The sequence below is a fragment of the Mirounga leonina genome, unplaced genomic scaffold (genome assembly GCF_011800145.1).
Source record: "Mirounga leonina isolate KUSES-001 unplaced genomic scaffold, KU_Mleo_1.0 Mir_154, whole genome shotgun sequence".
NCBI lineage: Eukaryota > Metazoa > Chordata > Mammalia > Carnivora > Phocidae > Mirounga > Mirounga leonina.
The window spans coordinates 1,017,573-1,044,252 of NW_023270389.1; the positions used below are offsets into that span (position 1 = coordinate 1,017,573).

General features: G+C 61.8%; 2 protein-coding genes across 6 annotated transcripts in view; both read right to left on the reverse strand.

The window, feature by feature from the left end:
• Positions 1–1,990: 1,990 nt before the first annotated feature.
• Positions 1,991–10,024, reverse strand: PMVK (phosphomevalonate kinase). Of its 3 annotated transcripts, XM_035009697.1 has the most exons (6): positions 9,828–10,024; positions 8,194–8,257; positions 7,831–7,912; positions 5,378–5,580; positions 3,165–3,294; positions 1,991–2,428 (listed from the first exon to the last, which is right to left on the reverse strand). In XM_035009697.1, exons 1-6 carry the CDS (start codon positions 9,920–9,922, stop codon positions 2,292–2,294), a joined length of 711 nt encoding a protein of 236 aa, XP_034865588.1. In that variant the 5' UTR covers positions 9,923–10,024; the 3' UTR covers positions 1,991–2,291. The 3 variants fall into 3 exon arrangements, with proteins under 3 accessions (XP_034865588.1, XP_034865589.1, XP_034865590.1); XM_035009698.1 differs by lacking the exon at positions 7,831–7,912 and having other exon boundaries at positions 5,378–5,530; positions 9,828–10,021; XM_035009699.1 differs by lacking the exons at positions 7,831–7,912; positions 9,828–10,024 and having other exon boundaries at positions 8,194–8,239.
• Positions 10,025–17,667: 7,643 nt separating this feature from the next.
• Positions 17,668–26,680, reverse strand: part of PBXIP1 (PBX homeobox interacting protein 1) — a 10,245-nt gene continuing 1,232 nt past the window's right edge. The window contains exons 2-12 of one of the 3 annotated variants that reach the window (XM_035009701.1): positions 24,878–24,964; positions 24,681–24,755; positions 23,176–23,302; positions 22,879–22,943; positions 22,641–22,806; positions 21,146–21,379; positions 21,003–21,026; positions 20,651–20,733; positions 20,457–20,570; positions 18,865–19,959; positions 17,668–18,399 (exon numbers count right to left, since the gene is read on the reverse strand). In XM_035009701.1, coding sequence (XP_034865592.1) covers positions 18,337–18,399; positions 18,865–19,959; positions 20,457–20,570; positions 20,651–20,733; positions 21,003–21,026; positions 21,146–21,379; positions 22,641–22,806; positions 22,879–22,943; positions 23,176–23,302; positions 24,681–24,755; positions 24,878–24,928 — 2,097 coding nt within the window. In that variant the 5' untranslated portion in view covers positions 24,929–24,964 and the 3' untranslated portion in view covers positions 17,668–18,336. Of the gene's footprint in view, positions 18,400–18,802; positions 19,960–20,456; positions 20,571–20,650; positions 20,734–21,002; positions 21,027–21,145; positions 21,380–22,640; positions 22,807–22,878; positions 22,944–23,175; positions 23,303–24,680; positions 24,756–24,877; positions 24,965–26,680 lie in introns of all 3 variants that reach the window. The other 2 variants (XM_035009700.1, XM_035009702.1) reach the window with 2 other exon arrangements.

Below are 26,680 nucleotides of genomic sequence, written 5' to 3' on the forward strand. Positions count from 1 at the left end.
CAGCTAAAGCTCTCATCATCAGAGAGAGAATTGAAAGTTGGGTTTATTCTTGATTTTGATATTTAGACAAATACCAAATTTTTTTAAGTACAGAGGAACTTCAAATCCAGAAGTGGCTGCTTAGCTACCGGGGCCTCCCGTTCTAGGAGGCATCAGTGCCAGCCTGTCAAAGGCAGGGATGGACCCGCTGGCCTTCCAAACCTCCCCGGAGCCCGGAGCCAGGAGCCCAGCGCTCCCAGGACGGGGACGTGTCAGGCCCGCCAGCCCCACCTCCCCTTCCCTGCTCCGTCCCTGCCTCCTTGATGTCAGACTTAAGTATCCCTCGGTGATCACCCAGCAACCCCACTGCTGGACACGTGTCTGCAGGAAAGGAAAGCCCTACACCGAGGACACAGCTGCACCCCCACCTTCACAGCAGCCGAGACATGGAGACAGCGAAATGTCCACAGACGGATGAACAGATAAGAAAACGTGGTTTAGGGGCACCTGGGTGGCTCAGCCAGTTGGGTGGCTGCCTTCGGCTCAGGTCGTGATCCCGGAGTGCCGGGATTGAGCCCCACGTCCGGCTCCCTGCTCAGTAGGGAGTCTCCTTCTCCCTCTGCTCCTCACCTTGCTCACTCTCTCTCGCTCTCTCTCAAATAAAATCTTTAAAAAAAAAGAAAGAAAACGTGGTTTACACGCTTGCACGACAATGATGTGCGGTGAACGGAGTGCCACCTAACCCTACTTGTGATCTCACAACACAGACGTGCATCCAATCGCCATACACAGTGTGTGTGGATCCCACGCCGCCAAGCTGGGAGGAGGAACCATGAGCGATCCCTCCCTCGGCTCACACCCGCCCCGAGCTCTGAATCTCATGTGCAGGCAGGGACGGCCGCCCTCTGGGCCGAGGAGGGACCTGCATCCCTGACCCTGGAGGACATGCGCCAGGGAGGATGGAGACACACGGGCTTCCGGGCACACACGCTGGCCCTTTGCTGGCTCTGCCGTCCCGGGGCCCTCGGGTTGCTCCCGGTTCAGTGGGAAGGAGAACCCCACGTCTGAGCGGCAAACAGCGACCCTGAAGACACAGGTCGTTACACTCTCACCCGGCTCGCAGCTGCTGAGCCCACACCTCAGCACTCCAAGCCCAGGCAGTCCTCTCTGAGCCATTCTTTTCTTCTTCATTAATCCGAAAAGTGCTTTTAGGGGCGCCTGGGTGGCTCAGTCGTTGAGTGTCTGCCTTCAGCTCAGGTCGTGATCCCGGGGTCCTGGGATCGAGCCCCGCATCGGGCTCCCTGCTCCGCGGGAAGCCTGCTTCTCCCTCTCCTGCTCCCCCCTTCTTGCGTTCCCTCTCTTGCTGTGTGTGTCTCTGTCAAATAAATAAATAAAATCTTTAAAAATAATAATAGCAGGTGAAGGGGCGCCTGGGTGGCTCAGTGGTTAAGCGTCTGCCTTCGGCTCAGGTCGTGATCCCAGCGTCCTGGGATCGAGTCCTGCATCAGGCTCCCTGCTCAGCAGGAAGCCTGCTTCTCCCTCTCCCTCTGCTGCTCCCCCTGCTTGTTCCCTCTCTCTTTCGCTCACTCTCTCAAATAAGTAAATAAAATCTTTTTAAAATAATAAAATAAAATGAAATGAAACAGGTCAAGTCCAAAACCCCATGTGGGCACGCTGAGGCTCGACGTGGTGATGTGACCTACCCAGGGCCACACAGCGGTTATGAGGAGCCCGTGGATCTCCGTCCCCCTGGGTAATTGCCGGTGGGACTTTCTGTGGCACCTGGAGCCTCTCGTGGGGCCATCCCAGAAGATGAGAACCTCAGACCCCAATCCTGCCCCCCACGCAAACAGGCCCTCTTCCCGCGTGGCGCAAACCAGCCTCTGCAGGACGTGGCAGCCCAGGAGGGAGACAGAGCAGGGCCCACAGCCACCAGGGCAGCCCCCGGCCCTTCGGACCCCACACCAGCTGTGCTGGCGTCCGGGCAATGAGAGACGTCCAGCTGAGCGTGTGCTCTGAGACGATTTATTAGTACCCACGCTGGGGAGCCCTGGGCTGAGGGCGTCCACACAGGGAAGCCGGGCTGCGCAGGCTGACGGGCCAGCACCGCGGACGCCCCCTGCCCTTCCGTCTCCTCCTGAAGCGGTAGGGCGGTCTCTGCACAAAGAAACGAGGCCCCCAGGGGCGTCCTGACTTGTCTGCCATCTGCTGACCCCCAGAAACCTAGGCCCTCTGTGTGCTCCCCGCCTCAGCCAGCGTCGGGACCACACGTCCAGCAGAGGCGAGGCGGCCGGTGCTCCTGGGACCTGGCACTAGAGTCTGGAGTGGACAAATGCCACCAGGTCCTCCAGCTGTTCCTCCAGGTGCCGCTCGTCCCCGTGGTTCTCAATGACCCAGTCGAAGGCCCCAAAGTTGTCTAGGCCGCATTCTGACTCAGCGTCGTCCACCCCTGTGCAAGAGGCATGGTGAGGTCGGGCCCCGGCCATGCGGGCGGACGCCGGGCGTGGAGGCCTGCTGGCCCCAGACGGAGCCGCCCCTCCCGGCCTCCCCTCTGCCACCGGAGAGCCACCCGCACCCACTCCACCACCAGCGGAGGCCCCCAGAGTGTCCATGGACTTTGCCCTGCACTGGCCACTGGCCACGGAGGGCGGATGGGTCTTCTGAAACCACAGAAGACCCAGCAGGGCAGGAGGCTTTCATCACGTGAAGCCTCCGATTCAGTCGTCTGGGGAGGCGTCTGCCGGGCAGGTTTACACACTGTAGAGTGTGATCGTGTGAAAAGCGCCAGCAAAGGCCCGGCCGTGGTGGACACCCAGGGCATGGCAGCAGTATGGAGGGGTGCCCGCTGGGTCCCAGGACCTCGGGCACGAGAGGAGCCACAGGGCAGGGCCCAGGCCTGCCCCCCGACAGACACGCTGTTCATCAAACACCTGTAAAGCAGAGGTGAAGGACCCAGCAGCGGGTCCCACTGGCCTAGAGAGGACCGCCCAACAGGGGCACCAGGCCAAGGTCATGGGGACACCCTCCCCCACCCCGCTCCAGTCTCTAATCTGGGGTCAGTCCTGAGCCCCAGGCCCCAGATCCCCTTCTGTAGTCCCCCACTCAGCCCCCCACAGCCTGCCAGGAAGAGAGCAGACTGGAGCGCGGGGCGGGGGGGCCAGGGACAAACGCTGCACAAGGCTCACCTGCAGTAAACACCCAGCCCCGCTGCTGTCGGCTCTGCTCCAAAGCCACCACACGCACCGTCTGTGTCACAGCCCCGTAGGCCTCCCGAAACCACTGGATGTCTGACGCCCTCCGAGTGTCACTCACCAGCTGCGGGAAGAGCGCAGGCAGGTGACCAGCAGGACACAGGGCAGAGGCACAGGGCCCTGGGAGCGGTGGGAGACCCGGGCCACCTCCACACAAGCAGGTGCACAGGGTTGGGAGGGGCTCGCAAACCCAGACAGATGTCGCCCTTCCCCCGTGGTCACCCACTGCCCTCCATGCAGGCCGCCCTCCCGGTCGCCACAGCCTGCGCTGCCCACATGGCTCCGCCGTGGACACGCCACGTTCTGGGGCCACTGCTGAGCTGAAGGAGAGGCCTCAGGCTTGGAGGTCGGATCAGCGGGTCCAACACACTTGTTTTACAGATGAACAGACTGAGGCCAGAAACAAAGATGCTCTAACTGGGCCCTGCTCCCTAGTGCTTTCTAAAACCGAAGTCTGATTTTGTCAGGTCACTGCCCTAAACTTCTCAGAGGCCTCCCATCATTCTAAGAAAATCCAAAGCCTATGCCCAGCTTCAAGGCCCTACACGATCTGGCACCTACTTCCATCATGTTCCCGCATTCCCTCCACCGCACCAGCTGGTCTCCTGTCCCCAGACACGCCAACCACGTCCTCCTCGGGGACGCACGCGGCCCCCTCTGCCCGGACAAGTGCAGGCCAGGCTCCCTCACGGGCGACATCTCTGCCCCAGTGTCCCTCGTACGGGAGGCTTCCTACCACCCTGGCTCCCTTCCTGCCCCCCCTGCCCCAGGCCAGACACGCCGTGTACCTTCCTCTAAGCAGTAAGGACCCTGAAATCGTCACCATCTATTAGGTTGTTCGTGGTGGGTGGCCGCCCTCCCGGAGTCCGCGGACCAGCGAATGAAGAGGCCGGCGGCTGTTGGTGACGCTCACACATCCACTCCGCAACTTCCACACTTGTGTCCCAGTGAACAGCTGTGCGCGGGTGCTCGGCCGGTGCGGGGAGCAGCGCAGACCCGGTGCTCACGCCCTCGGAGCCCAGGCGCCAACCGGGCAGCTTCCGGCCCAGCAGTGCACTTAGTGCTCGGCAGCGAGCGTCACCAGCTCAGCACCAGCGACACCGAACTCCACCACCCCCTGCAGCCAGCGTGGAGCCCGCCTCGTCCCCGCAGCCGAGCACCGTCTGAGCACGTGCGGAAAGACCCGCGCCCTGGCCTCCACTTCCTCTCCTGGCCCTCGCAGAAGCCACGCCTCTCCTCCTCGGGTGGCTCGGGAACCCCAGCCCCACTCTTCCAAGGCACCTGCGAGTCAGCCTCACCTCCTGCCACTTGCCCCCCCCCCCCCCCCGGCCCCGCCGAATACCCACTTGGCCGAGTCCCTGGCCTCCTGCAGGCCCTGCTCAATGCCAGGTCAGGGAAAGCCTCCTCAGAGCCCTGGCCTGCTCAGTTTTGCTCCTTAGGATTTATCCCCACCTGAGGCATTCTATGTTGGTTGGGGGCCTAACCCCCTCCAGCCCGTGTCATAATGTAAGTGCCCAGAGAGCAGGTACTTCATTTTATGTTTGCATTGATGTACCCCCCAGATCTTCAGGAGCCGGGCCAGGTACACGGAGAGAATCCCGGCTGCCAGAACGAGGAGGTCAGAAAGGAGTGAGGTGCTTGCTATGGGAGCACCGGACAGGAGGCATCACTTAAGGCTTGGGTATCAGGGAAGGCTTCCTGGTGGAGGCGGCATGGCAGCTGGGCTAGAGTGAACCCAGTGAAGAGGCAAAGAAGGGGCTTCTCCAACAGGCAGAACACCCACGAAGGCCCTGACTCCAGAAGGAGCTTGACTTAAGGAACAGAGAGAAGGCCGATGCAGCCACAGCGTAAGGAGTAGGGAGGCTAACCGGGCAGCAGGACCCGATCATTCAAGGCCTAGAAGTAGCGTTACGATTTCAAGGTGGTTCAACAGAACGACAGACAAAGGTTCTCAACAGAGCAGTGACCTGTCTTGGATTGTTCCTAAGCGGCCATTCTGGCTGCTGGGTGGTGAGGGGGCTGTAGGGAACGAGGACAGAAGCCAGGGCAGGAGCTAAGACTGTTGGTGACACTCGGCAGGAGGGGAAGCCAGTGAAGACACGGATGGAGAAGGCGAGTGTCCAAAGGCCGCCCCCGAGCCCACTCACCCAGACGGGCTGAGAGACGCCCTCCACGACCTTCCTGCAGAAGAAGCCTGGGTCGGCCTGGCGCTTCTCCTCCCCCCAGCGGATCATGTCCCTCCGATAGGCCTCCTTGTAGACGCTGGCGCCCAGGAGTCTCTGGAAGTCCAGGCCGTGCTCCTGCCCAAAGCACAGGGCCCGCATAGCAGCCTCCGCCTCACCGGTCTCTCCTGAAACAGGGGAAAGGCCGTCCCCCCCCCGCCCCCACCCCACCACCCCTGCGGGGACGGTGCAAGGACGAGGAGGCTGCCACCTAGACTCGGAGGGCGCTAGAAATGAAGAAATCCCAAACAGCAGCAGAAGCAAGAAAAGCCCGGGGTAATCCAGAAATTGTTTGGGTGTGTCTTTAAAATGCATGATGTGCTTTTTCTCTTTTGCAACAGCTTACCTCCACAATTATTTCTGGCTTACACTAATCCTGAAATTAGTCTGCATCCCTTGGGCACAGGCTTAGCCTTCAACCAAAGGGAGAAACTTGAAAACAGCGCATGCCACGACCTCCCCAGCCCCTCCGGCACTGTCTGCCCCAGGCTTCCCGGTCTCCCTCCTCCCCCCCACCCCCAAGTTCCCAGCTCCTCCATCTGGCTCCAGGCACTCCCGGAGCAGGAGGGGCCGCTCGGACCATCCTGGCTCGCCTTCGCTTCCCCAGGGACACGGGGGACAGGAGGGGTCCTCCCAGGGGCCTCCGGGGCAGGAAGGGGTCTGAAACTTGTCACTCAGGGCAGCTTCCAGCTCCTCTGCTAACTCACTGCAGACCTTCTCGGACTCAGTTTCTTCGTCTGCAAACTGAAGGGCCGCAGCCCCGCAGGTCAGTCACCTTCCTGTGCCCTGCTCCAAGGTGAGGCCAGCAGCCACCTCCTGTTGGTGACTCACTCCCCGTGTACTCTTGAGCACGGGAACAGCAGCCACCAGAAGCCTTCCGTTCTGCTTTTCAATTATAGTTCCCTTTGTGACTTAAAAAAACAATGCACTAACATTCATTCTGGGTGGTTTTTGTTGTGTTTGTGTGGTTTTTTTTTTTTAAGTAGGCTCCACACCCAACGTGGCGCTTGAACTCACAACCCCGAGATCAAGAGTCGCAGGCTCCACCCACTAAGCCAGAGAGGCGCCTCGGATTTGTTTTCTAATGGGAGTGGGAGACGTAAGGGTAGGCTGGCCTATGGGTTACCTACTGAGGTTTTAAAAATGCAAACTCGGGGCACCTGGGTGGCTCAGTCGTTAAGCAGTTTGCCTTCGGCTCAGGTCATGATCTCAGGGTCCTGGGATCGAGCCCCGCATCGGGCTCCCTGCTTGGCGGGAAGCCTGCTTCTCCCTCTCCCACTCCCCCTGCTTGTGTTCCCTCTCTCGCTGTGTCTCTCTCTGTCAAATAAATAAAATCTTAAAAAAAAAAAAAAAAGCAAACTCCTGGGGCACCTGGGTGGTGAAGCATCTGCCTTCGGCTCAGGTCATGATCCCAGGGTCCCGCATCAGGCTCCCTGCTCAGCGAGAAGCCTGCTTCTCTCTCTCTCCCTCGGCACCCCCCTTGTGCTCACTCTCTCTCTCACTCTATCTCAAATAAATAAAACTTTCTAAAAAAATGCAAAACTCCTGCCCACACCCCCACCCCAACCCCCATGCCAGCCTGGCTCATAGGTCTGGACCAGGGGCTAATTTGGGAACTCTGGAAGTAGATCAGTGGTTTTCAAACTGCTCCTTGGAGCCCTGGGGTTCTCCGAAGTGCCCAGGTCCCAGTGGGTAGGCTGAGCCCCATCTCCTCCACCCTCTGCCCTCCTCCCCCTCCCCCCCATCAGAATCCCTCCTGGTCTGTCTGCTGGATACAAGGAACTTCTTCATCCAACTTCATTTGGAAAAGGTTCCCACTAAAAAAACTGTAAAACCCCTGCACCTGTTCTCCCCAGGACCCGTTCCCCAGGCTGCCATCCTACAAATGGGTCTGTTTAGCTGGTGGGAGAAGATCAAATGGTACAGGAGGATACTGCCCATGGATAGGGGACTGATGCATGGAAAAAGGAAGACATTCATTTTGCGTGGCCCCAGAAGGCCAGACTCAGGCCACCTGACCAGGGGGCTGTGAGCACAGGTCCCTGGACGGAAGCACCCAGAAGTCAAGGGCAGAAATGTAAGCAACGAATGCTCCTCACAGTCTGGGAAGCTGGGAAGCTGGTCTCACCCTCAGGGCTCCCTGTCTGAACCAAGGCTTTGCCAAGGCTCTAAGAGGACCCTCTTTTTTTTTTTAATCCACATGGTTCAAAATTCACAAGATACAGATTTGTTTACAGTGAAAGATCTCTCTCCACCACTGCCCCCGTTGCTGGAGGCAGCCAACAACACAGTCCTCTACATATCCTGCCCTGGCTCCTCACATCCAGCACCCCATAAATACCTGTTACACGGCTGAAAATAGAAGCAAATATATTTACGATTTTTCTCCATTTTTATACAAATGCAGCGCTCTCTGTGCCCGGTTTTACATCTTGCTTGACGCCCCAGGTGATTCAATGTCTAAGAGAGGAATTCCAGACCCTCACTAATAACCCAGCCTCAGAGCTGGCAACTCACTTCTCCGGCCCCTACTGGACACGCTTTCCTGAACACACTCTGGGGAGGTGGCCGGAAGCTTAAGGTGAAAATGCCCCCAAACGGTCAAGCCACAAAAAATCAAGCGCTGTCCACCACCCTGCCGACAGTGGTTGTAGGGACCCCGCTCGTGACAACCAGCACGGCAGCCGAGGCCCATACGCTGGCTCCTTCCGACCCCCAGATGCCACAGAGCCACGACCTACCTGAGCGTACCGTTCCTTGAGTGGACTGGAGAGCCGGAGGACGGCACACAGATCCGCACCGAGTCTGCAGGACGGGGAGAGCCAGACCCAGTTAACCTAGTTTCCAGCCCCCTGACCAGTCCAGGGCATTGAGGTCCCCTCTCCTTTCTCCTTCCTCCTTTTTGTTTTTTTTTTTTTCAGTAGACTCCATGGGGCTTGAACTCATGACCCTGAGATCAAAGTCAGAGTCACGGGGTGCCTGGGTGGCTCAGTTGGTTAAGCGACTGCCTTCAGCTCAGGTCATGATCCTGGAGTCCCTGGATCGAGTCCCGCATCGGGCTCTCTGCTCGGCAGGGAGTCTGCTTCTCCCTCTGACCCTCCCCCATCTCATGCTCTCTGTCTCTCATTCTCTCAAATAAATAAATCTTAAAAAAAAAAAAAAAGTCAGAGTCACATGCGCTCCTGACTGAGCCAACCAGAGTCGCATTTCTGCTACTCTATCTCTGTAACTTTGTCACATCTCCTCCTCCCTGACCCTAACTCCTCACCCATACAGTGGGGATAGCACTTTCTGTTCTGTCTCCTACAGGATTATTAGGAAACAGGAATGTGCAACAGTCCTGAAACTAACAAGTCAGACAAGTTAGGACGACACTGGCAATGTTCCCTGGATGAGGTTTCCGCTGGTTCTCCCACAGCCAGGGTATCTCGGTCTCCACGGATGTGGTCACCACAACCTAAATCACTCATTCATTCCCTTGTTCAGTGTACTCCATCAGCCATCCGTGGGGCGCTGTATTTTGATCCGGGTAACACACAGCTCCTGCCCTTGACACAGACTCTCTCCAACACTGACCCAGTAAGACGGGCGCCCTTATGTCCACCGTTCAGAGGAGGAACCTGAGGGTGAAAACTGACCCACCCAAAGCAACACTGCGGAGTACTGAAGAGTACTGACGCCAATACGTGAATATGCAAATTAACAGCCACCATTTCGCTGTCTTTGCTAGACCCAACAACTGTTCTAAGCTCTTCACATGCATTACTCCTGTAATCCTTACAAGCAGCCTAGTATGATCCCCATTTCACAGATGACAAAAATGAGATGACGATGGGTAACCTGCAAGATCACAAACGAGCAGGTGGGGAGTCAGGCTGCGAACCCCAGGGGTGCAAGTGCACAGAGTGTGCTTCCGGCCACTATTTGACTCCTGTGTGGGGTGCAAGGAGAAATGCAGCTAAGGGAAAGGGGGTGGGTCCCTGGCGGGAGCCCGAGACGACCTCTGCCCGGGCCCCCCACGACCTCGTCCAGCCCCCTCAGCAGAACTGTTCCCACCCACAGCACCTCGCTGACACAGAACACTGAGGCCAGGAGCTAGAGCAGAGGGGACGCACCCCTGGGAGCCAGACGAAAGCGTGATCTGAGTCCTGGATCCGGGGATCCCTCTGTGACCTCTACTACTGCCTAGTACCCCAACCCGGCGCCTAACGAAGGGGTCCTGGGGTCTGATGGGCTCCCGCCCTGCAGGCTCCAAGAAGCCCGGCCACCCGGCGGCCGCCTCCGCAGCTGTCACCTGCTCCGGGACGCCCGCGGACACCACCCCGAGCCCAGCCCTCGCGCCACCTGGCGCCCCTCCGCCCCGCCCCGCGGAGACCTGCTCCGCAGCGCCTCGGCCACGAAGTCCTTCCCGGACTTCCTCTTCCCGCTGACCAGCAGCACCAGGCGCGGGACGTCTCCCTGCGGAGCCATGCGGCCACCTCCCCGCCGCCGTCCAGGAGGTCTCCGGGGCTGGGACCCGGTCAGCGCCCGCGCAGCCGCAGACAGGGCCGCCCGCGGACACGCCCCCTGCCGCCGCACGCCGACGGCAGGCGGGACGCCGACGGCAGGCGTGGCTCCGCCCGAAGGACGCTCCCCTACGGGGCTCCTTGGAGCGGCCCGGCCCCGCCCAGAGCCTGACGTCACCCGGACACAACCATTCTCCTTCTAGGGGGTGACGTCTCGAAGTGCCCCGAGGTGAGCCTCACGTCGCGCTCCACACAACCCTGCACACATTAGGGGGAAAGAGCAAACGAGATGACGCTGGACAGGCCTTCAAGGCTGCCTCCTCGTGCGCGCACTGAGGCGCACGTGCTGGAGCGCCCCCGTCGGTGCCCCGCGGGGAACGTGGGTCCTTCCGCAGGGGCCAGAGGCGGGGCGCCGGGGGCGTGCCCGTGACGTCACGCGGGGGGCGCCGCGCGGGTTTGCGGGCGCGGGAGCCGCGGAGGGCGGGTGCGCGGCCTGGCCGGCCGGCGCGCTGAAGGGGCTGGGGGGCCAGCCGGGACCGGACGACCGCGTGTCACCCCGAGTCCGGCCCGCAGCCGGGCGACGCGGGGGTCCGGGCGCCGCCCGAAAGCCCGCAGCAGTGAGCGCCGTCGCGCTCGCCCGGCCTCGGGGGCCTGCGTGTCCCAGCTGCCCGCTGCTGCGAGCCGCGAAGTCCGTCAGCGAGGAGGGCCGGCGTGGGCACCTGCTGCGGAGACCCGCAGACTCCCGAGCACCGGAAGCCAAGCAGAGCGGGGCACGGCCAGGTGCGGAAAGAACGGGCTTCGGGGAGGCCCTGTGTTGGGTTTGGTTCTTTTTTTTTTTTTTTAAGATTTTATTTATTTATTTGAGAGAGAATGAGAGAGAGCATGAGAGGGGGGAGGGTCAGAGGGAGAAGCAGACCCCCAGCTGAGCAGGGAGCCCGAAGTGGGACTCGATCCCGGGACTCCAGGATCATGACCTGAGCCGAAGGCAGTCGCTCAACCAACGGAGCCACCCAGGCGCCCCATTGGGTTTGGTTCTGAAGCAACCCTGCAGTCACCGCGTTCAGCGTGCGCTCAGAAGGCCGCCCGCAGTGGGGCTCTGATCCGGCCCGGACGCTTCTCAGGACCTCCAGCGAGTCACAGAGTTCGTCGTGGTAACGCGCGCCCCCCAGGCTGCCGGTACAGCAGGTGGGCTTGCAGCACCATCCAGACGTGGAGTTGCTCTTCATTCTGAGCGCTCTGTGGTTTCAGAATGCAGCACAGGATCCGATTTTCCAGCACACCCTCAGTAAGCACTTATGCGGGACTCCACGGAAAGCTCAAATCCCTCTTCCATCACTAGCAAGGACTGCGACTCCCCCCCACCCAGTCCCGTCCTTCACTTGACCCAAATTTCACACTCACGCCTCTCCCATCCCCGCCGTTACGAGCTCCCGGGAATTCCCAGTGATGATCAGAAATATCCTAACCGCTTCTCAAGTTCCCCTCCTGCCCGCTGCCTGAAGTGAATCTCAGTGTCCCCCACTGCCCTCCCAAATGGCGGGCTTATCAGCCCCCAGCCCTCGTACCTCAGCACAGACTTCATGTCTGCGGTCTCCCTCCTTCCCATTTCAGCTTCCTGGCCTTTATCCCCTCGCCTCTTGGAAAACTCGGGCTCCTGCAAGGCTCCTAACCTACCTGGCTGGGCAGCCTTTTCCCTCGGCAGTGCTGACAGCCAGCAATCCCGAGACTTGCTCCCTTTCACCGCAGCTTGGCCACCGGCTCCCATCACCACTCTCCGAGGCCTCATTGCCTGCATGGTGACCCCTGATCTCAGGTGGCCGGAGGGTTCCTCCTCCTCCGCAGACACCAGCTCCCAAGGGACACCCTGGGCCTTGTCACCACCTGAAGCCATTCAGCCTGCAGGGTCACCCATTCAGCCGCCCTGCTCTCCAAGGCCACTCGCTGGTCTACTCCCCAGAGCCGTGCTTCCCTCGCAGGGACACTGCTAGCCCTTGAAACTCTGTGCTCGGGTCGCCTGGGTGGCTGAGTCATTAAGCGTTTGCCTTCGGCTCAGGTCATGATCCCAGGGTCCTGGGGTCCAGCCCCGCATCGGGCTCCCTCCTCGCCGGGAAGCCTGCTTCTCCCCCTCCCACTCCCCCTGCTTGTGTTCCCTCTCGCTGTGTCACTGTCTGTCAAATAAATAAATTTTTAAAAATCGAAAAGAAAAGAAACTCTGCTCGACAACATCTGCTCATCCTGCCACCACCAAAAGAACTCAAATAAGTTAGTATGCGTGAAAAGCCTCTGCAAGCCGTATGGGTCTGCACAAACGTGAGGCCCTCCTTCTAGGGTACAAGGCCTGGTCTGCAGGCTGGGATGCTGCTGAGGGTGAGGCGGCAAAGAGGGGAGGGCCAGGACTGTCTGGCAGAAGCACAGATGAGCCAGGAAGGCATGGCGGGAGTTCTTGGGAGACGCCAGACCGCGCTGCCTCGGGGAGCTGCCTCGGGGATTCCAGAAGACGAGGCTTGCAGCCAGTGCCCACCTCGCACCACAGAGAAGTGGCCCCAGGACTCAGGAACACAAGTACCCCTGGCAGTAACCCCTCCCTAAAAAGGCGGACCTTTTCTTTTTTTCTTTTTTTTAGATTTTGTTTATTTATTTGACAGGGAGAGAGCGCAGCAGGCAGGGGAGCAGCAGGCAGAGGGAGGAGCAGGCTCTCCGCAGAGCCTGACTGGATCCCAGGGTCCTGGGATCGTGACCGGAGCCGAAGGCAAACGCTTCACCAACTGAGCCACCCAGGCGCCCCGAACCAGATTTTTTTAAATAAAGATTCATGCTTTAGAGAACTATTTTTGTTGTGTTGATGATTGTGCGCTGAATGTCAGCTTTGGAGCTGGGGAACTGACCCACATCCACCTGCCACTGGAAGAGTAATTTATTGATTTCACTCCGTGGTGTTTTACTGACAGGGATTGGTTTTATTGTATTAAAGGAGGCAGACAGACGCCTCAGAGTCAGGAACTGGGAGCGGAGCAGCTGGGTCTGCCTGGCTGCAGCAAGACCGCTTTCCCAGCCTCGACAGGCTGCCCGGAGCTGCTTCCCTGTGCTTCTCCCCAGCACCGCACTCTCGCTTCCCAAGCACAGCGGTGACCTGCTGGGTGCACACCTATGGACACAAATAAGCAGAGGGGGGTGGCTCTTTGGGGCCAGTCTGGAAGCCAGAAGGGCCCCTTGTGGGCATCCTCAAGGCTGAGCCCTCATAACCCCAAACCCAGTTGCTCAGGTCCCAGGGGCAGCTCCCAAGGGCCCCTCCCTCCCAGCCCAGCCCCCTGCAGGTCCAGCCTCCTGTCTGTCCAGCCGCTGCCCCTCCATGTGGCCAGATGTCTCTGCACAAGGAGCCATGAGTGAGGTCAAAGTTCAAGAGCCACACAAGGAAGAACCAGCTCCTCCAGAGCTCACCTGAGAGCCTGAGTTCCAAGCTTGAAAATGTGGAGACAGGGGGGAAGGGAGAAAACAGGGAGGGGACTCGGGGTCAGCAGCCAAGGGCTCTGGTCCCCCCCCCCCCGCCCCTAGCAAGCATTGTGACCTCGGGCAAGTCACTTCCCTCTCTGGGCCTCAGTTCTCACTCACCTCTGAACAAAAGAGGTGGGCGTGATGCCCATGAAGGGCTCTCCTAGGACTAGCCTTCCCCTGCCCACAAGCGGGGCCTCCTGGTGGCAGCAGGTGGCCACTGAGGAAGAGCCTGGGGAGGGGGAGGGCGCGGCCCTGATGGAGACACACAGGTGGGAGCTCAGTCGCTTCCAAGCCAGGGCAGCCTGGGAGGAGTGGGGAGAATAGCACTACTGACATTTCAAGAGCCCACTGGTGTCCTGGGCCTGCCTGGGGTCAGTCTTCCTCCCTGTCCCAGTCCAGCTATGACAGGTCCCTCAGGCAAGCCATCTCCTCTCCCGGTCTCCTCATCTGTGAACGGTTACTGATGGTCTTACCTTCTCGAAGGCCTACTTCTCAGCAGGACAGAAGAACCCTGGACAGTTTTTGGCCCACCTGGATGAGAGAGGCAGGCCTCATGCCACGGTTTCTCCCATGGGCTGCCTCGGCGAGGGCCCGAGCTGCCTTCTAGATCAGCAAGCATGGCAGGTCTATGGGGCCCACAGGTGCCGGGCCTCCCAAAGGGGGCTGATGCTTTCTCTCCACAGCACCTGCCTTTGGTTCCTGCTGATGGGCGTCCCTCTGACTGTGGACAGGGTCTCAGCGACAACTTCAGTGGACAGGTCGCTCCCCTCAGGCTCAGTAAGATTAAGTGTCAGCGGTGGTCAGAACCTCTCCGGAGGGGCCCTGCCTTGGAGGGAATGGGGAGAGGGGACACACACGTGTCTGGAGTAGTGGGTGAGCTACTGGGAGGCTGGCTCTCTCCCTCTCCCATATTCTGCAAAGTCCAGCCCAGCTGCGTCCCCCTCTCCACCCCAGCCCTGCGACACCAGATCTTCCTTTCGAGGCACTGCAGGGGGACGTGGTCACCCACCTGTCCCAGGGCTGGGAAGCAGGAGTTTTTGACCCCCCGACCCCCGGCCTAGGCCCATCCGAGGCTGGGCCACTCTAACGCATGCTCCAAGTCAGGCCCGCGGTACCCCTCCCCTGGGCTGTTGGCCAACACCTACTAACTACCCCAGTTTCACAGCTGGTCCCTTCCTCCGGGCTGCCAACGACACAGCACCTGTGTGCACCTTCCTTCATACAGGTGCCCTGCCCCCAATGCCCTTGATGGCACCCTCCCCCTTGCCCCCTGCAAAGCTCCTCCGGAGCCTTGCAGGTGGGCTGTGGGAGAATCCTGAACCGTCCCCTTAACCATCTGGCCTGGCCATGGCCGCAGGGCTATTCCCCTCCCTCAAGCGTCACCTCTGCCCAGGCTGAAGACCCTCCCGTCACAAATCCTATTATCCTTCACAGTTCCTCTTGACCCGCCAGGCTGTGTCCTCCCTGGCACCATTGAGAAAGGACTGGTAAAATTCTGCTTGTTAGACCAATCCAGGCAGCCTCAGGGGCAAGGACTGCGGTCTGCACGGCACCCAGCCCAGATTTAAATGCAAGTTAGCTCCTTCCCCTGCCAGCCCCTAACACATGGTTTGGGAACCAGCACCCTCTCCTCCTGCATCCGAGGCTCACAGAGGCCCCAGCTCCCCCCTTAGAGCTTAGGTAAACTAAGAAAACTACTCTTTGTGACAACTACTGTTTGTACAGCTTTTCCATTTGTCCTACAGTGACTGATTTCACCCTCACGACAACCTCTCGGGGGTTGCTTACAGTCTCCACTTTACTGATGGGAAAGCTGAGCCCAAAAGCAAGGAGGAGCACCTCGCCTGAGGCCCACAGGTGGGCAGTGGTGGGGCCTGAGACTGGGTTTTCTGACCTCAGAGCCTGCTCAGACCAAAGGTCTAGGTAGGAGAGACCTGGGCTGGGCCTCCATGTGGCCCAGAAGAAAGAACTGGCGGGTGAATGGGGCAGGGCCTCTTCTGGAAGCCAAAGCTTACCAAGGAGAAGGGCCCCAACCTTCCACGAGGTGAGGGGTGGAGAACTCAGACAACTCCGTAAGAGCGGGTGACAAGGGGCTTCTGTGGCTCAGACAGCTGAGTGGTCAAGTGGGAGGGGGGGAGGGAGGGACCTGTTGTCTGGGTTTAGGGCCACGCAGCCCAACCCCCACCCTGCAGGGTCCCTACCTGACCCGCTGTGAGCCTGTGACGCGTGAAGGGACCAGGAACACCTGTTGTCCAGAACAAGCCCAGATGGGGGGACATCCCTGCATCGGGGTGGCCCTGGGAGGTTCCCATGGCACCAGCCAGCCAGGCCAGCGACGGGCCCACAGGGGGCGCTGGGAGAAGTTCTCAGAGGAATATGCACTTTGATCTTCAAGGAGCTCGTGGGGGTCGTAGAGGCCCAACGTCTGGCCCCAACATTCTCACCGAGCACCCCCCACCCCCTAGGATGGGCGGGACTAGGAGGCAGTAGCGAGAGAGTAGACGAGAGACGGGTCTGGGATGGCAGGGAGAGACAGGGGTGGTAAGGGCCGGCGGGGGCACTGGCGATGGAAGGCGGGGCTGAGGGTGCCGGGGAGGGGGCAGTGCAGGAGCCCGGAAAGGAGTGAGGCTGGACAGTGAGGAGCAGGGATGGGAGGGAAGAAGGGCAGACCAGGGGACAGAGGGGAAGTGGGGACGGCCAAAGAAAGCAGAATTTTTCCATTGAGAGCAGAAGGCCTGAGACACCCCTGACTCAAGTGATTCCCCCAAGTTGCCCCCCACCCCTGGAGCCCAGCTCTGAGCTCAGCAGAAAAGGCAGATAAGCCAAGCGCTTAAATGGGAAGGGTCCAGGCCAGAGCCTGGGAGGCCAAGCAGGGCTGGGCGGCAGAGTCCAGTGGGCCTGCCCCCAGGCCCCCCCACCCCCGGAACAGACCAGCCGTGTGCATGTGCGCTGGGGTGGGGAGTGCTGCCCCCCAGCTCTAGCCTCCCATGGCCCATCTCCACGTGCTGGCCCCATGACCAAGACAGCATTCTGTGACCTGGAGCGGGGCGTTCCCTCGTCACAGTGAGGCTGTGGGTGCACAGCAGTGACGGGGACAGGACCCCGTGACCTACAACGGGGGCGTGAGCATCACCTACCTAGGTCAGCCCAGAGACAGGGTGATCAGTGGCCAGTGGCCCTGCTGTCCTGGGCCTCCCCAGCAGACCCTTCGGGTTCATGGCTCTCCTTTCCGCCCTGATTCAGCAGTTTCTGATAGAGCCAGCTCAGCACTGCTTGGCCCCACGCAGGTAAGGGGGCGCTTGGGGGCTCTTTCCAGCCTCCCTGAGTTTGTCATGCAAATGAAGAAAATGGGCCCGGAGGAGAAGAACCTGAAAAGCCGGAGCAAGCACCCACACCCTCTGGGAACCCAGGGGGCCAGGCTGTGCCCCCCTCCCCAGGATGAGGAAGCTGGCCTCCTTCTCGCCGGAATCCCAGCCCTGGCGACCCGAGTGGACGGGTCAATTCTGAGCACCTGCCGCAGACCAGGAACGTGAACAGGCTAACGTAGGCTCCTCATGGGACCCAAATCCAGACCCTGGGCTGGGGCCAGCCTGTCCGGGTCCTCCCAAGCCCCCGTCCGGAAGACTCGTTTTCTGAAGACCCCCAGCCCCTATCACGGACCCTCTGCCTAGGAGAGTCTTCCTGAGGTCTAACGAGTCCCTCCTGCCGCAGAAAGCAGCTCCACTGGACGCCGCGGTCTTGAACACTTCCCCATGCCCCACAGACCTTATAACCGCGCGCCGGCGGCTCGGGGTTCAGGGCCCCGCCCCCGCCCCCGCCCGCAGCCACTCAGACGAGCGCGCTGGCTTAAGGCCCCGCAGCAGCCCCTGCCGCCCACCCCAGCTCCCTCCCGGAGCCCGCAGGCGCGCTCCCCTGCCCGAGGTCTCACCGCGTCATTCTGCCCCTGCACACACGGGGGATGCCCAGGCAATCGAGGAGGCGCTCCGGAAGGAGGAGTCCTGAGCAGGAGCCCAGCGCCGTCTGGGGTCCGGGAGAGCGCAGGCCCGGCACGAAGTAGTGGGGGAGGCCAGGTCTGCACCAAACGTGGATCCAGGGCGCCCCCTAGTGGCTCCCCCGCGCACCCAGCCCAGAAGCCTGCTGGGGGTCCTGGCCTCCCTCCTCCACGCCCTAGAGACTGACAGCTTTGGAGCGCAAATTATGAACAGGCATTTTGCTTACATTGCTTTATTTAATCCCTCCCCGGCCGTCCAGTCCCCTGTTTTGAGGATCAGAAACGCTAGGCTCCCAGGGATGGAAGCACACTCCAAAACCCATGCTCATTTTCTCCATCTCCCGGGGGCCCCAAGGCGGCTGCGAGCACAATGGGGAGTCCCGGCCCTGAGGGCCCACGGGTGGCTGGGAGTGGGCGTGGGGGCCTCTGTGCTCAGATACCACCCCCGTGACAGAGCCCCCACCCCACAGCTCCAACAGCATTTTACTGGGGTCTGAGACTACAGCTCACATAGGGAGGTGCGGCCGCGTGAGAAGCAGGGGTAAAAAGGGGGCTCCACCACCCCCTCCCCGGGGCTTGTCTGCTTCAAGTCTAACAAAACCCCAGGGAAAGCCCTCGTGCTGGGCCTCCAGCCAGCAAGTCCAGTCCCATCCCAGGGGGCACGGGCCAGCGCGTGGAGCCCAGGGGCCCACGGTGGGGGGGCGCGCGAGGATGAAAGCTGAGGCTGCAGAGTCAGGATTCCGCCCCCCTCCCCACCAAAGCCCACACTGGCACATGTCTGCATAGACAGCAAGACAGATGCCGCCGAGGCCTTTTCCCAGCACACGGGGCATCGGGGTGGCGCTGCGTGATTCTGCTTCCCTTGGGAGCCAGAGGAGAGTCCCGTGGTCCCGGGGCTAGGGGACGCCAGGCCTCAGCCCCTCCCCGGGCCCCGCCAGTGTCTGTCCTTCTTCCCTGACCTGTGGGGAGACACGGAGTGGGGGCAGGAAGAGGTCTTCAGGGGACGAAGCCACGCGGTGAGACGGGGCTCCTGGAGGGGAGGGGACCCTGTTCCTCCCAAGGCAGCCAACACAGGGACCAGACCGCGACCCCAGGATGAAGTCCTCAGTCAGGGCGGCAGGAAGGCGAAGCAACCCTCCTACCCCCGGACGCCTGGGCCTGAGCAGGACAGAGCAGCTCGGAGGAAACCCCCTCCACCCCGGGCCCGGCCAAGAGGGGCCGCCCAGACCACTATGGAGTGAGCTCCCGGAAGACAGGCTCCGAGGGTAGCCAGCTGCAGATTAAAAGTCGCTCCAACAGAGACCCCTCCTCAGGGCCCCGGCTCCTCCAGACACGCCCCCCTCCACTGGTCCCGGCCCCCACCTCTTCTTTGGCGCCTTGTCTCCAAAGAAGTGGCTGAAGATGAAACTCTCCAAGTCATCCACCTCATCGTCATCACCGGTCTGTCGCACGGCCACCTCTTCCAGGCTGTCCTCCAAGGCATCCACGAAGTCCCGGAAGCGGAGGCGGTCGTGGCGGAAGAAGCCATCCTCGCTGAAGTAAGCAGGCGAGAGGGGCAGCTCCTCGGACAGCTGCCCGGCCCAGGGCAGCCGCGCCAGGTAAGCCCTCAGCAGAGAGGCCAGCTCCTGTTGCCGCACGGGGGCCAGCTCCACGCCGAAGTCCAGGCCCTCCTGCCGGGCACACTCGCGCACGCCCGAGCAGCCCTGGGGCGCCCGGTACTTGTGCCTCGACAGCTCTGCCCACAGTGGCAGGGGCTCAGGCCCGGCTTTAGCCCCCTCCCTGCACTGAGGGTGCTTCTGCCTCTCCGCAGAGGACTGCGGGCCCCCACTCTTCCGAGGGGGCTCCTTGGGGCCCTGGCGCCTGCCATCCTTCTTGCTGCCCCACTCCCCCTCCCTTGGCTTGCCCTCCTTCCCCTTCCCGGCCAGCTCCCTGTCCCCTTCACCCCGCCAGCCCTTCTTTCTTTCGCGGCCAGACCCCTCCTTCCTGTGCTTCCGGGGCTCAGCGTTCCGGTCCCCCTGCCCATCCCGCCACTTCTCCCTCCCACTCCCTTCCCTGGAACTCTGGAAGTGGGCCTCTGAGGCATTGGCACGGACCCCAGGGTGCTCGCCCCAGTTCTGCAGGCGCTGGAGCTTCGGGGCCAGTCTGTGGCCCGCGCCCCTCAAACTCTGCTGCATGGACCCCAGCAGCTGCCGCGGCGTCTCTGGCTCCTGACTTAAGGCCGGGGCCTCAGCCTCTAGCCGCTCCTTCTGCTCCAGGAAGCCAGCATCTGGCCTCTGCTCCCTGGGGCCCGGTTGCTCGGTGACCCTGCCACCCTGGGAGCCCCAGGTGAAGCACACCCCGTCCGGGCCCCGGATGCAGTCGGCCTCCAGCCCCTGCAGCCGGGCCCGCAGCTGCTGCAGCTCCAACTCCAGGGCGCGCTGGGAGGACTGACCCTGCCGCAGGGCCCCGCGCAGCCGGGCGTTCTCCTCTTCCAGCTCTCTGGGCCGCTGCACCAGGCCCTGAAGCTCTGCCTTCTGGGCCTGGGGTGGGGGGTGCCGCAGGAGGGCCCTGTCAGGGCCGGCCCAGGGCCTCCCAGCCCATGAGCGTCCACCCCATTCCCTCCTTCTCTTTGCCACCCACGACCTGCACCCGAGCCTGCGACCCCGAAATTCCCTCACGGACCGCGGCTTCCGTGTCCTTCTGTAGGCACATGCTGCGATTTGCTTGGGATGAGCCGAATGTGGCTCTCGCTGTCCCTTCCGCCTCCCACACCCGGAACAGACATTAGTAACCGACCCCCACACTGCCTTCCCTTTCGTGCTTCCACGGCTCCAGGCAAAGCAGAGCCATCAACGGGGGGCCAACGGGCAACGGGCACGCTGGCCTGGGCCTCAGCAGGAGGAGTGTGAATACACCCTCCAGGGGATGAGAGAGGGCTGAGGTGGGGGGTAGCAAGACAGCTTCTTCTGGGGGAGGACACGAGGGCAGCACCTGGCTGGGGGAGGGCCCACCTGGCGCCCGCACCACACATGCGCACCTGCAGCTGGGCCTGCAGCAGCCGGATGTCCTGGTTCTCCTTGGCCAGCCTATCCAGCAGCAGGGCCATGCTCTGCAGGCTGGGGACGCTGTCAGAGGGTCCTGGGACCCCATCCTGGGGGCAAAGGGGCCAGTGACCCCTCCTTCGCCACAGCCCCAGCCGGCCCCGCACAGCTCCAGGCACAGGGAGCATACCTGCCCGTCCCCCGCAGCGTCGCGCATCTTTGTGTCCAACTCTGTGTCCGGGAAGACCTGCAGTTCTACTTCCTCCACAGGCCCTGCAGGAAAGCCAAGTCCCCGAACAGCCCCAGCATACACACCAGACCCCTCTCCCACCCACTCCCTCCCACACACACACACACATGGCCGCCCTCCTGCCCCGGACCCGAGCCCCACGGCTGAGAGGACTGGCCGGGAAGGGGCCCAGGGTCGGCACGAACAGCCGAAAGGTCAGTCACTGAGTCAGAGATGGCCAGCCCCAGAGAACCCGCCCCGGCAGCCTCCCCCAGGGCTCGGCCGGGACAAGCCAGGCCCCGTCCCCACTCACCCTTGTCCGACTCTGACAGACCACCTGCGCATGGAGACGGAGGAGCGTGGTGAGGCCCACAGAGGACGGGGTGGGGGGCAGGCTGTGGCATGGCGGGAGGGCCAGAGGCAGACACGGGCCCCAGCAGGGGAGGTGCCACTCACCGGAGAAGAGGAGGATCCCCAGGCCCAGCAGAACCAGAGCCCCAAGGATGCACGTGTTGAGGGAGATGCCCAGCTCACAGCCCGCACCCTTGCCTCCGGCCTGGTCCTCCGTGCCTAGGGGCCCCGCGGGCTGAGGAGCGCTGGGCTGCTGGCCCCGCCGTCTCCGCAGACCCTCCACGTCCACATCGGTGTCGTCCTCACTGCTAGAGCAGTGGGCCTCCTCCCTGGGCCAAGCTGGAGGAAGGGATGGGGGGGGACGAGGCAGTGAGGCCACCGGACAACAGGACGCAGTCAGAGACCGCAGACAGGGGCGCGCAGGGACCCCGGCCACGTCCACCCGGGCAGCGATGACTGCCCCGCCCAGCCGAGGGGGGCACCAGCCTTCCGAGTTGCAAACTCAAGGAGCAGCTCTAGCCTAACTCAGCCCCCTTCCTCCCACGCGTGCCTCACCTCAAGCCCCGTGCAGCTCCTATCCACCTGGCCACCGCCTCTCGGGCCTCCTGGCTCTTCCTGGCCTAAAGGTGAGGTGCTTGGAGCACTGTCCGCCTCACTGCACACCGTCGCCCCCACCAGCAAGCTCGCCCCACAGCAGACGAGCCCCGGGTCTGTAGCTCTGGACCCGGACGACTGGCCGTGGGCCAGCCACTCCCGCCTGCCGTCGCCCGGGGACCAAGCTCTCAGCACGCTGCCCTCCACACTGGTTCTCCTCGCGCCCACCCCATTCCGAGAAAGGCACCACTGCTCCCATCTGGCTGCCTAAGCCCCCCCGTTCGCCTCACACCCAGACAACTCGACATCACGTACCCCGGATCTGCCCGCCCGGTGGTCTTCAGCACTCGCCCCCTCCGTGGCCCCAACCTCTCCCTCCACCTGTCACCGCTCAGAGATGGAGTCATACGCTGCTCGGCCACAAGCCCGGGACACCACCTCCTCAGCACAGGACAGGCGGACCCGTCCCTCTGCAGATGCTACAGCCTCGGCCTGGAACGTTCTCTTCCTCCGACCCTACTGACCCAGAGCCTACTGTCTCTCAGGGCCGCACTCAACAAGCCCTCCAGTGTGAACCTTCCCCCAAGCGTGCCCGCCCCCCTCGCCCTTCCCTCCACCTGGCCCCTGGCTGGGCCCCTCCCCCTCTGAGGGGGCACCGAAACTCCAGCACCCCGCCTCCCTGGTCTCCTGGGCCCAGAGCGGACACATGTCGGAGACTCAGGGGATGAGAGCTGAATCGAGACGCAAAAGGAGAAGAAGCCCCCTGGCAGAGAGGAAGAGTCCGGCAGACCCGGGCCCTGCCACTTACCAGCTATGTGACCTTGGTCACATCAAGTAACCTCTCCGAGCCTCGGTGTCCTCGGAGGCAGTGGTGAGGATTCACTGACACAGCATAAGGAGACCCCTAAGCCACTAAGTGCTAGGGCCCGGACCCCAGCCATGCTCGGCAGCAAGCACTCGGCCCCCCATTCCTTCCAGAAGGAGAGTAAAGAGGGGCACATCTCACCTGCATTGGGCAATGAAGGCAGGCTCCCTGGGGGGCTCTGACCCTCCACGTCCTCTGTGTCCAGTCCCAGGCCTGCTGCCCCAGGGGCCTCGTCCGAGTCTCCCTGGACCAGCGTGTCTTCTGGGCCAGGGGGGCCCGCAGCACAGCCATCGCCTTCCACGTCCCCCTGAGCAGACACAGCCATGAGCACTCCGGGCCCCTCCCCGCTGCCCTCCCCCACCCACTGAGAGGTCCTCACCTTGGCCTCAGTCTTCTCTGGCAGAAGGGGCCCAGACTGGGAGCTTTCGCTCTGGAAGACAGTCTCTGTGGCAGAAGAAAAGGCCCAGGAGAAACACCACTGCCCCGTGTTGCCCCAAATGAACTTCCTACACAGCCCTCTGGCTTCTGCAGGACCTGCCAGGTTGGAAGGGCAGGAAAACGCCAGGACCGGACGAGGCAGGAAGGTTTTAGACCATGATTAACCCAGGAAATAAGATGAACCAAACCCCCTTTCTCGGAGGAAACGGGGGCCCTGCCCCCAGGGGAGCCCTGTTACCTCCTCCAGCCTCAGCCCCAGCTAACTCTTCCACAGCTGCCTTGGAGGGGCTCCCGAGGGCCTGGGGAGCTCGCTCCGATTCTGTGTCCACCGTGGATTCCCGGCCCAGGGTCTCCACGGGCAGGCTCTGAGGGAAGGGGTGCAGGCAGAAGGCCGCTGCAGAGGACAAATCCGGGAGCACGGGGGGGCTCTGCTGGGGTCCCTGGGCCCCGCTGCACTGCTCAGCGACCCCCACCCATATCTCACAATCCTGAGCCGAGGCAAGGTGCATGGTGGGGGTCGGCTGGATGTGGGCTTGGGCTGTGCCCTGATCTCACCTGCTGCTGTGAGGAACCTTCCAGAGGCTATTTCTGTTCAGTTAAAAAGTGCCACTGGACCAAGACACCAGATCACACACAGACCTGGTGCCCCCACCCCCACCCTCCCAAAGAAGCCGGCTGAAGCCTGGGTCTCCCCACCTCCCCACAAATGAAGCCTGGCGACTGGCTGGAAGATGGAGGATGGCAAGAGGACAAAGCCCCCTAGGGGCTAAGGGTCCCCATCTGCTTCCATGTAGCTGTCCACACCACGGGCCGCCCATGTCACCTGCATCTCCCAGGCCCTTCCAGCCCCTCCCCTGCCCCACACACCCCTCCCCCCGCTGCTGCTGGCAGAAGACAACTTGCCCCCGCCCCACCTGGGCTCTCCCTCCCTGTGCACCCCTGCTAAGCAGGCCCACCACCCGCTCCCCGCCCAGGGCTCCCACCACTCCTCCAAGAATCATTCTCCACTTGAGTATGTTCTTTGCAATTTTCAAACCACTTTTCTCTCATGGCCGCCCCTATAAGCTGGGGATCACGACCCCCCTTTTACAAGGGGAGGACAAAGGTAAAATCCCAGGGGTCAGCAAAGGCAGCCAACAGGAGGCCAGGGCTCTGGAAGACAATGTCCCTCCCTCTCCTCTGCCGCTGTGCCCCAGGCCATGTCCTGCCCCAGCACCTCCCTGAAGCCAGCTTCCTCCCTCCCCACCTCCCCTCCCCACTCCCCCCTCCTCCCCCCTCCTCCCTTCCCCCCTCCTCCCTGCAGTGCTAACACAGCAAGTCGCCAGGGCTGGGTCCCTTGATGACCCCCTCTCCCTTCTCAGTGGCTCTGGGGACATGGGAGCCCACTGGCTTCCTGCCCTGCCAACCACCAGCTGCACTGCAGGACCCTCAAAATGCTCCCCTGCTCACCCCACCCACACGGCAGCGCCCCCTCTGCCCAGGGCAACGACTGTCCTGAGTCCCTTTGACCCAAAGCCCTTCCGTGATCCCCCCTCAGGAAGACGCCTGCGTGCCTGCGTGCCTGGGTCTTCGGGGGTTCCCAGGCTCTGCCCCCCCCCCCCGCTTCATTCCAGCACGGTCTAGCCCACATCTCCACCTCATCCCATGGACTGCCTCAGTCTCCCCCAAAATGGCTTTCCTGTTGTTGCCCCAGACCCTCTCCTCACGCCAGTCCCCTACTTCTTGCAGCTGACCCCATGGTACCTTTCTTTCAAGGCCCGGTCCAAGTCCAGCCACCTGATTCCTGGGGCCCGATCTCCCTCCTGCCCCTGAGTTCCCCTGGCAGCCGGCAGGAGGTGACACAGGTGACCGTGGGCACCAAGGAAGGGCACAGACCCAGGGAGCAGCCCAGGCCTGCCGGAACCTCTCTTTCATGGGGTTCCCAGGCCTGCTCTCCCTACCTCCGAGCCGGCAAGCACCCAGCTGTTGTCAGAGTCTGGGCAGGAAGCCATAGTTGCTGAGGTCTGTGAAGCCACCGTCCCTGCCGCCTGCAGAGAAAAGCGCTCTTCAGGACCCCAGTTCCCTTCCGCAAAGGCAGGATGCAGAGAGGAGCCTTGGCTGGTCCCCAGGGCTGGGGAGCAGCTTCCAGAACCAACCCTTCTAACCCTAACACCTCCACTGTTCTGGGCAGTACCAGCCTCGCAAATCAAAACCTGCCAACAACCACAGAGAAATTCACCTCTCCCGGGGACCAGCGGGGCCTTGGGAGACTGGACTGATCCTGAAAGGTCAAAGCACAGGGCTGGAAAGGCTCCGGGGGCCAACCAGGCCAGCCCTCTCAGGCTAGAGTCAGGGAAGATGAAGGCCATACAGGTTGGCTAACTTGACTTTGCCAAGGACGAGCAGCTGATGAGAGGAGTGAGGAAAATAACCACCCCAGACTTTCCCACCATCACCACCACCTTCCAGCCCCCCCCCCCCCCCCCCCCCCCACCCCCCCGCTGCGGGCAGAAGATAACTCGCCCCAGCCCCACCAGGGCTCAGAAGACAGGACTCCCACCCAGCATCAGCCCTTCACATGGTCTGGTTCAGGGATCCCCAGCACTGGCTGCGCATTGGAATCACCAAGAGTCTGATTCAACTGCTCTCAGGGTCAGGCTCAGGTCTGGGTCTTTTTTTTTTTTTTTAAGATTTTATTTATTTATTTGACAGAGAGAGAGAGAGCGCGCGAGAGCAGGAACACAAGCAGGGGGAGAGGGAGAAGCAGGCTTCCCGCTGAGCAGGGAGCCCAATGCGGGGCTCCATCCCAGGACCCTGGGATCATGACCTGAGCCGAAGGCAGACACTTAACGACTGAGCCACCCAGGCGCCCCGGGGCCTGGGTCTTTTTTAAAAACCTCCCAGACGGTCCTCATGTGCAGCCAGGCCTGAGAAGAGTAGGCAGATCCATTCGCAGGTACCCTTAGTAAATCTCCTTGTCACGCCAATTCTCCTTTCTAGATTCTGTTTCCTTGCTCTGTGATCTGCAGAGTTCCATCTTAGGGAACTTGAAGGCCATGGGGAAGGGCTCTCATGACAGCTCACAGTTACAAAGACTTTACAGTTTGCAAAGCAAACTGCAGGGCTGTGGGCCTGCCCCTCGCTAATCTACTCTGACTTGGCAGGACTGGGGTGGGAAGTCCTCCAGCTTCCAAAGCCTGACACAAAGCAGGCTAAGAGGAGGGAGACCTATCCTGTCACTCAGGCCTAGGACTGTCCCCTGAGGCTGAGCAGCTGCAACTGGGGCCTGGCACAAGGCAGGAGGGGCAGACGAGCCGACCCCCCAAGTCTTGGACTGTGGTCCTTCAGATGGTAGGTGACTGTTTCCTGAGGGGCCAAAAGAGCGGCAAGTGGAAAGGGCTCTGTAAGCAGACCCCGGGAAGGGAAGGGAGGCTTGGGAAGAAGTATGGCTGTATGACAGCCCACGCGGCCCCCTTCTCTTTCAGCTGGTGCAAGTCCTCCTGCACAGGGCCCTAATGACCTGTGGCCCTTCAAGATCCACGGCTGGGACAGACACCTCACAGTGTCTTCCCCAATGCCCATGCCTCCCCAGCACAAGCAGCATCCCCAGGACACCCTGGCCAGCTTCTGCGGCATCCCCAGAGCGGCCGCCCCCCCGACGCACACACTGGGCTGTCATCGTGTGCCCCCCCCGTCCCCAGTTGCTGGTCCCAGAGTGGCCCCCCCCACAGGCACACACTGGGCTGTCATCGTCCCCCCCCCCC

Coding starts and splice junctions, on each gene's coding strand:
- PMVK (XM_035009697.1), bottom strand. CDS start 9,922: ATGGCTCCGCAGGGAGACGTCCCGCGCCTGGTGCTGCTGGTCAGCGGG. Junction 7,913..8,193: donor TCAAGGAACGGTACGCTCAG/GTAGGTCGTGGC, acceptor TTCCTCTCTTAG/ACATTGAATCACCTGGGGCG. Junction 2,429..3,164: donor GGGCTGGGTGTTTACTGCAG/GTGAGCCTTGTG, acceptor CCTCTTGCACAG/GGGTGGACGACGCTGAGTCA.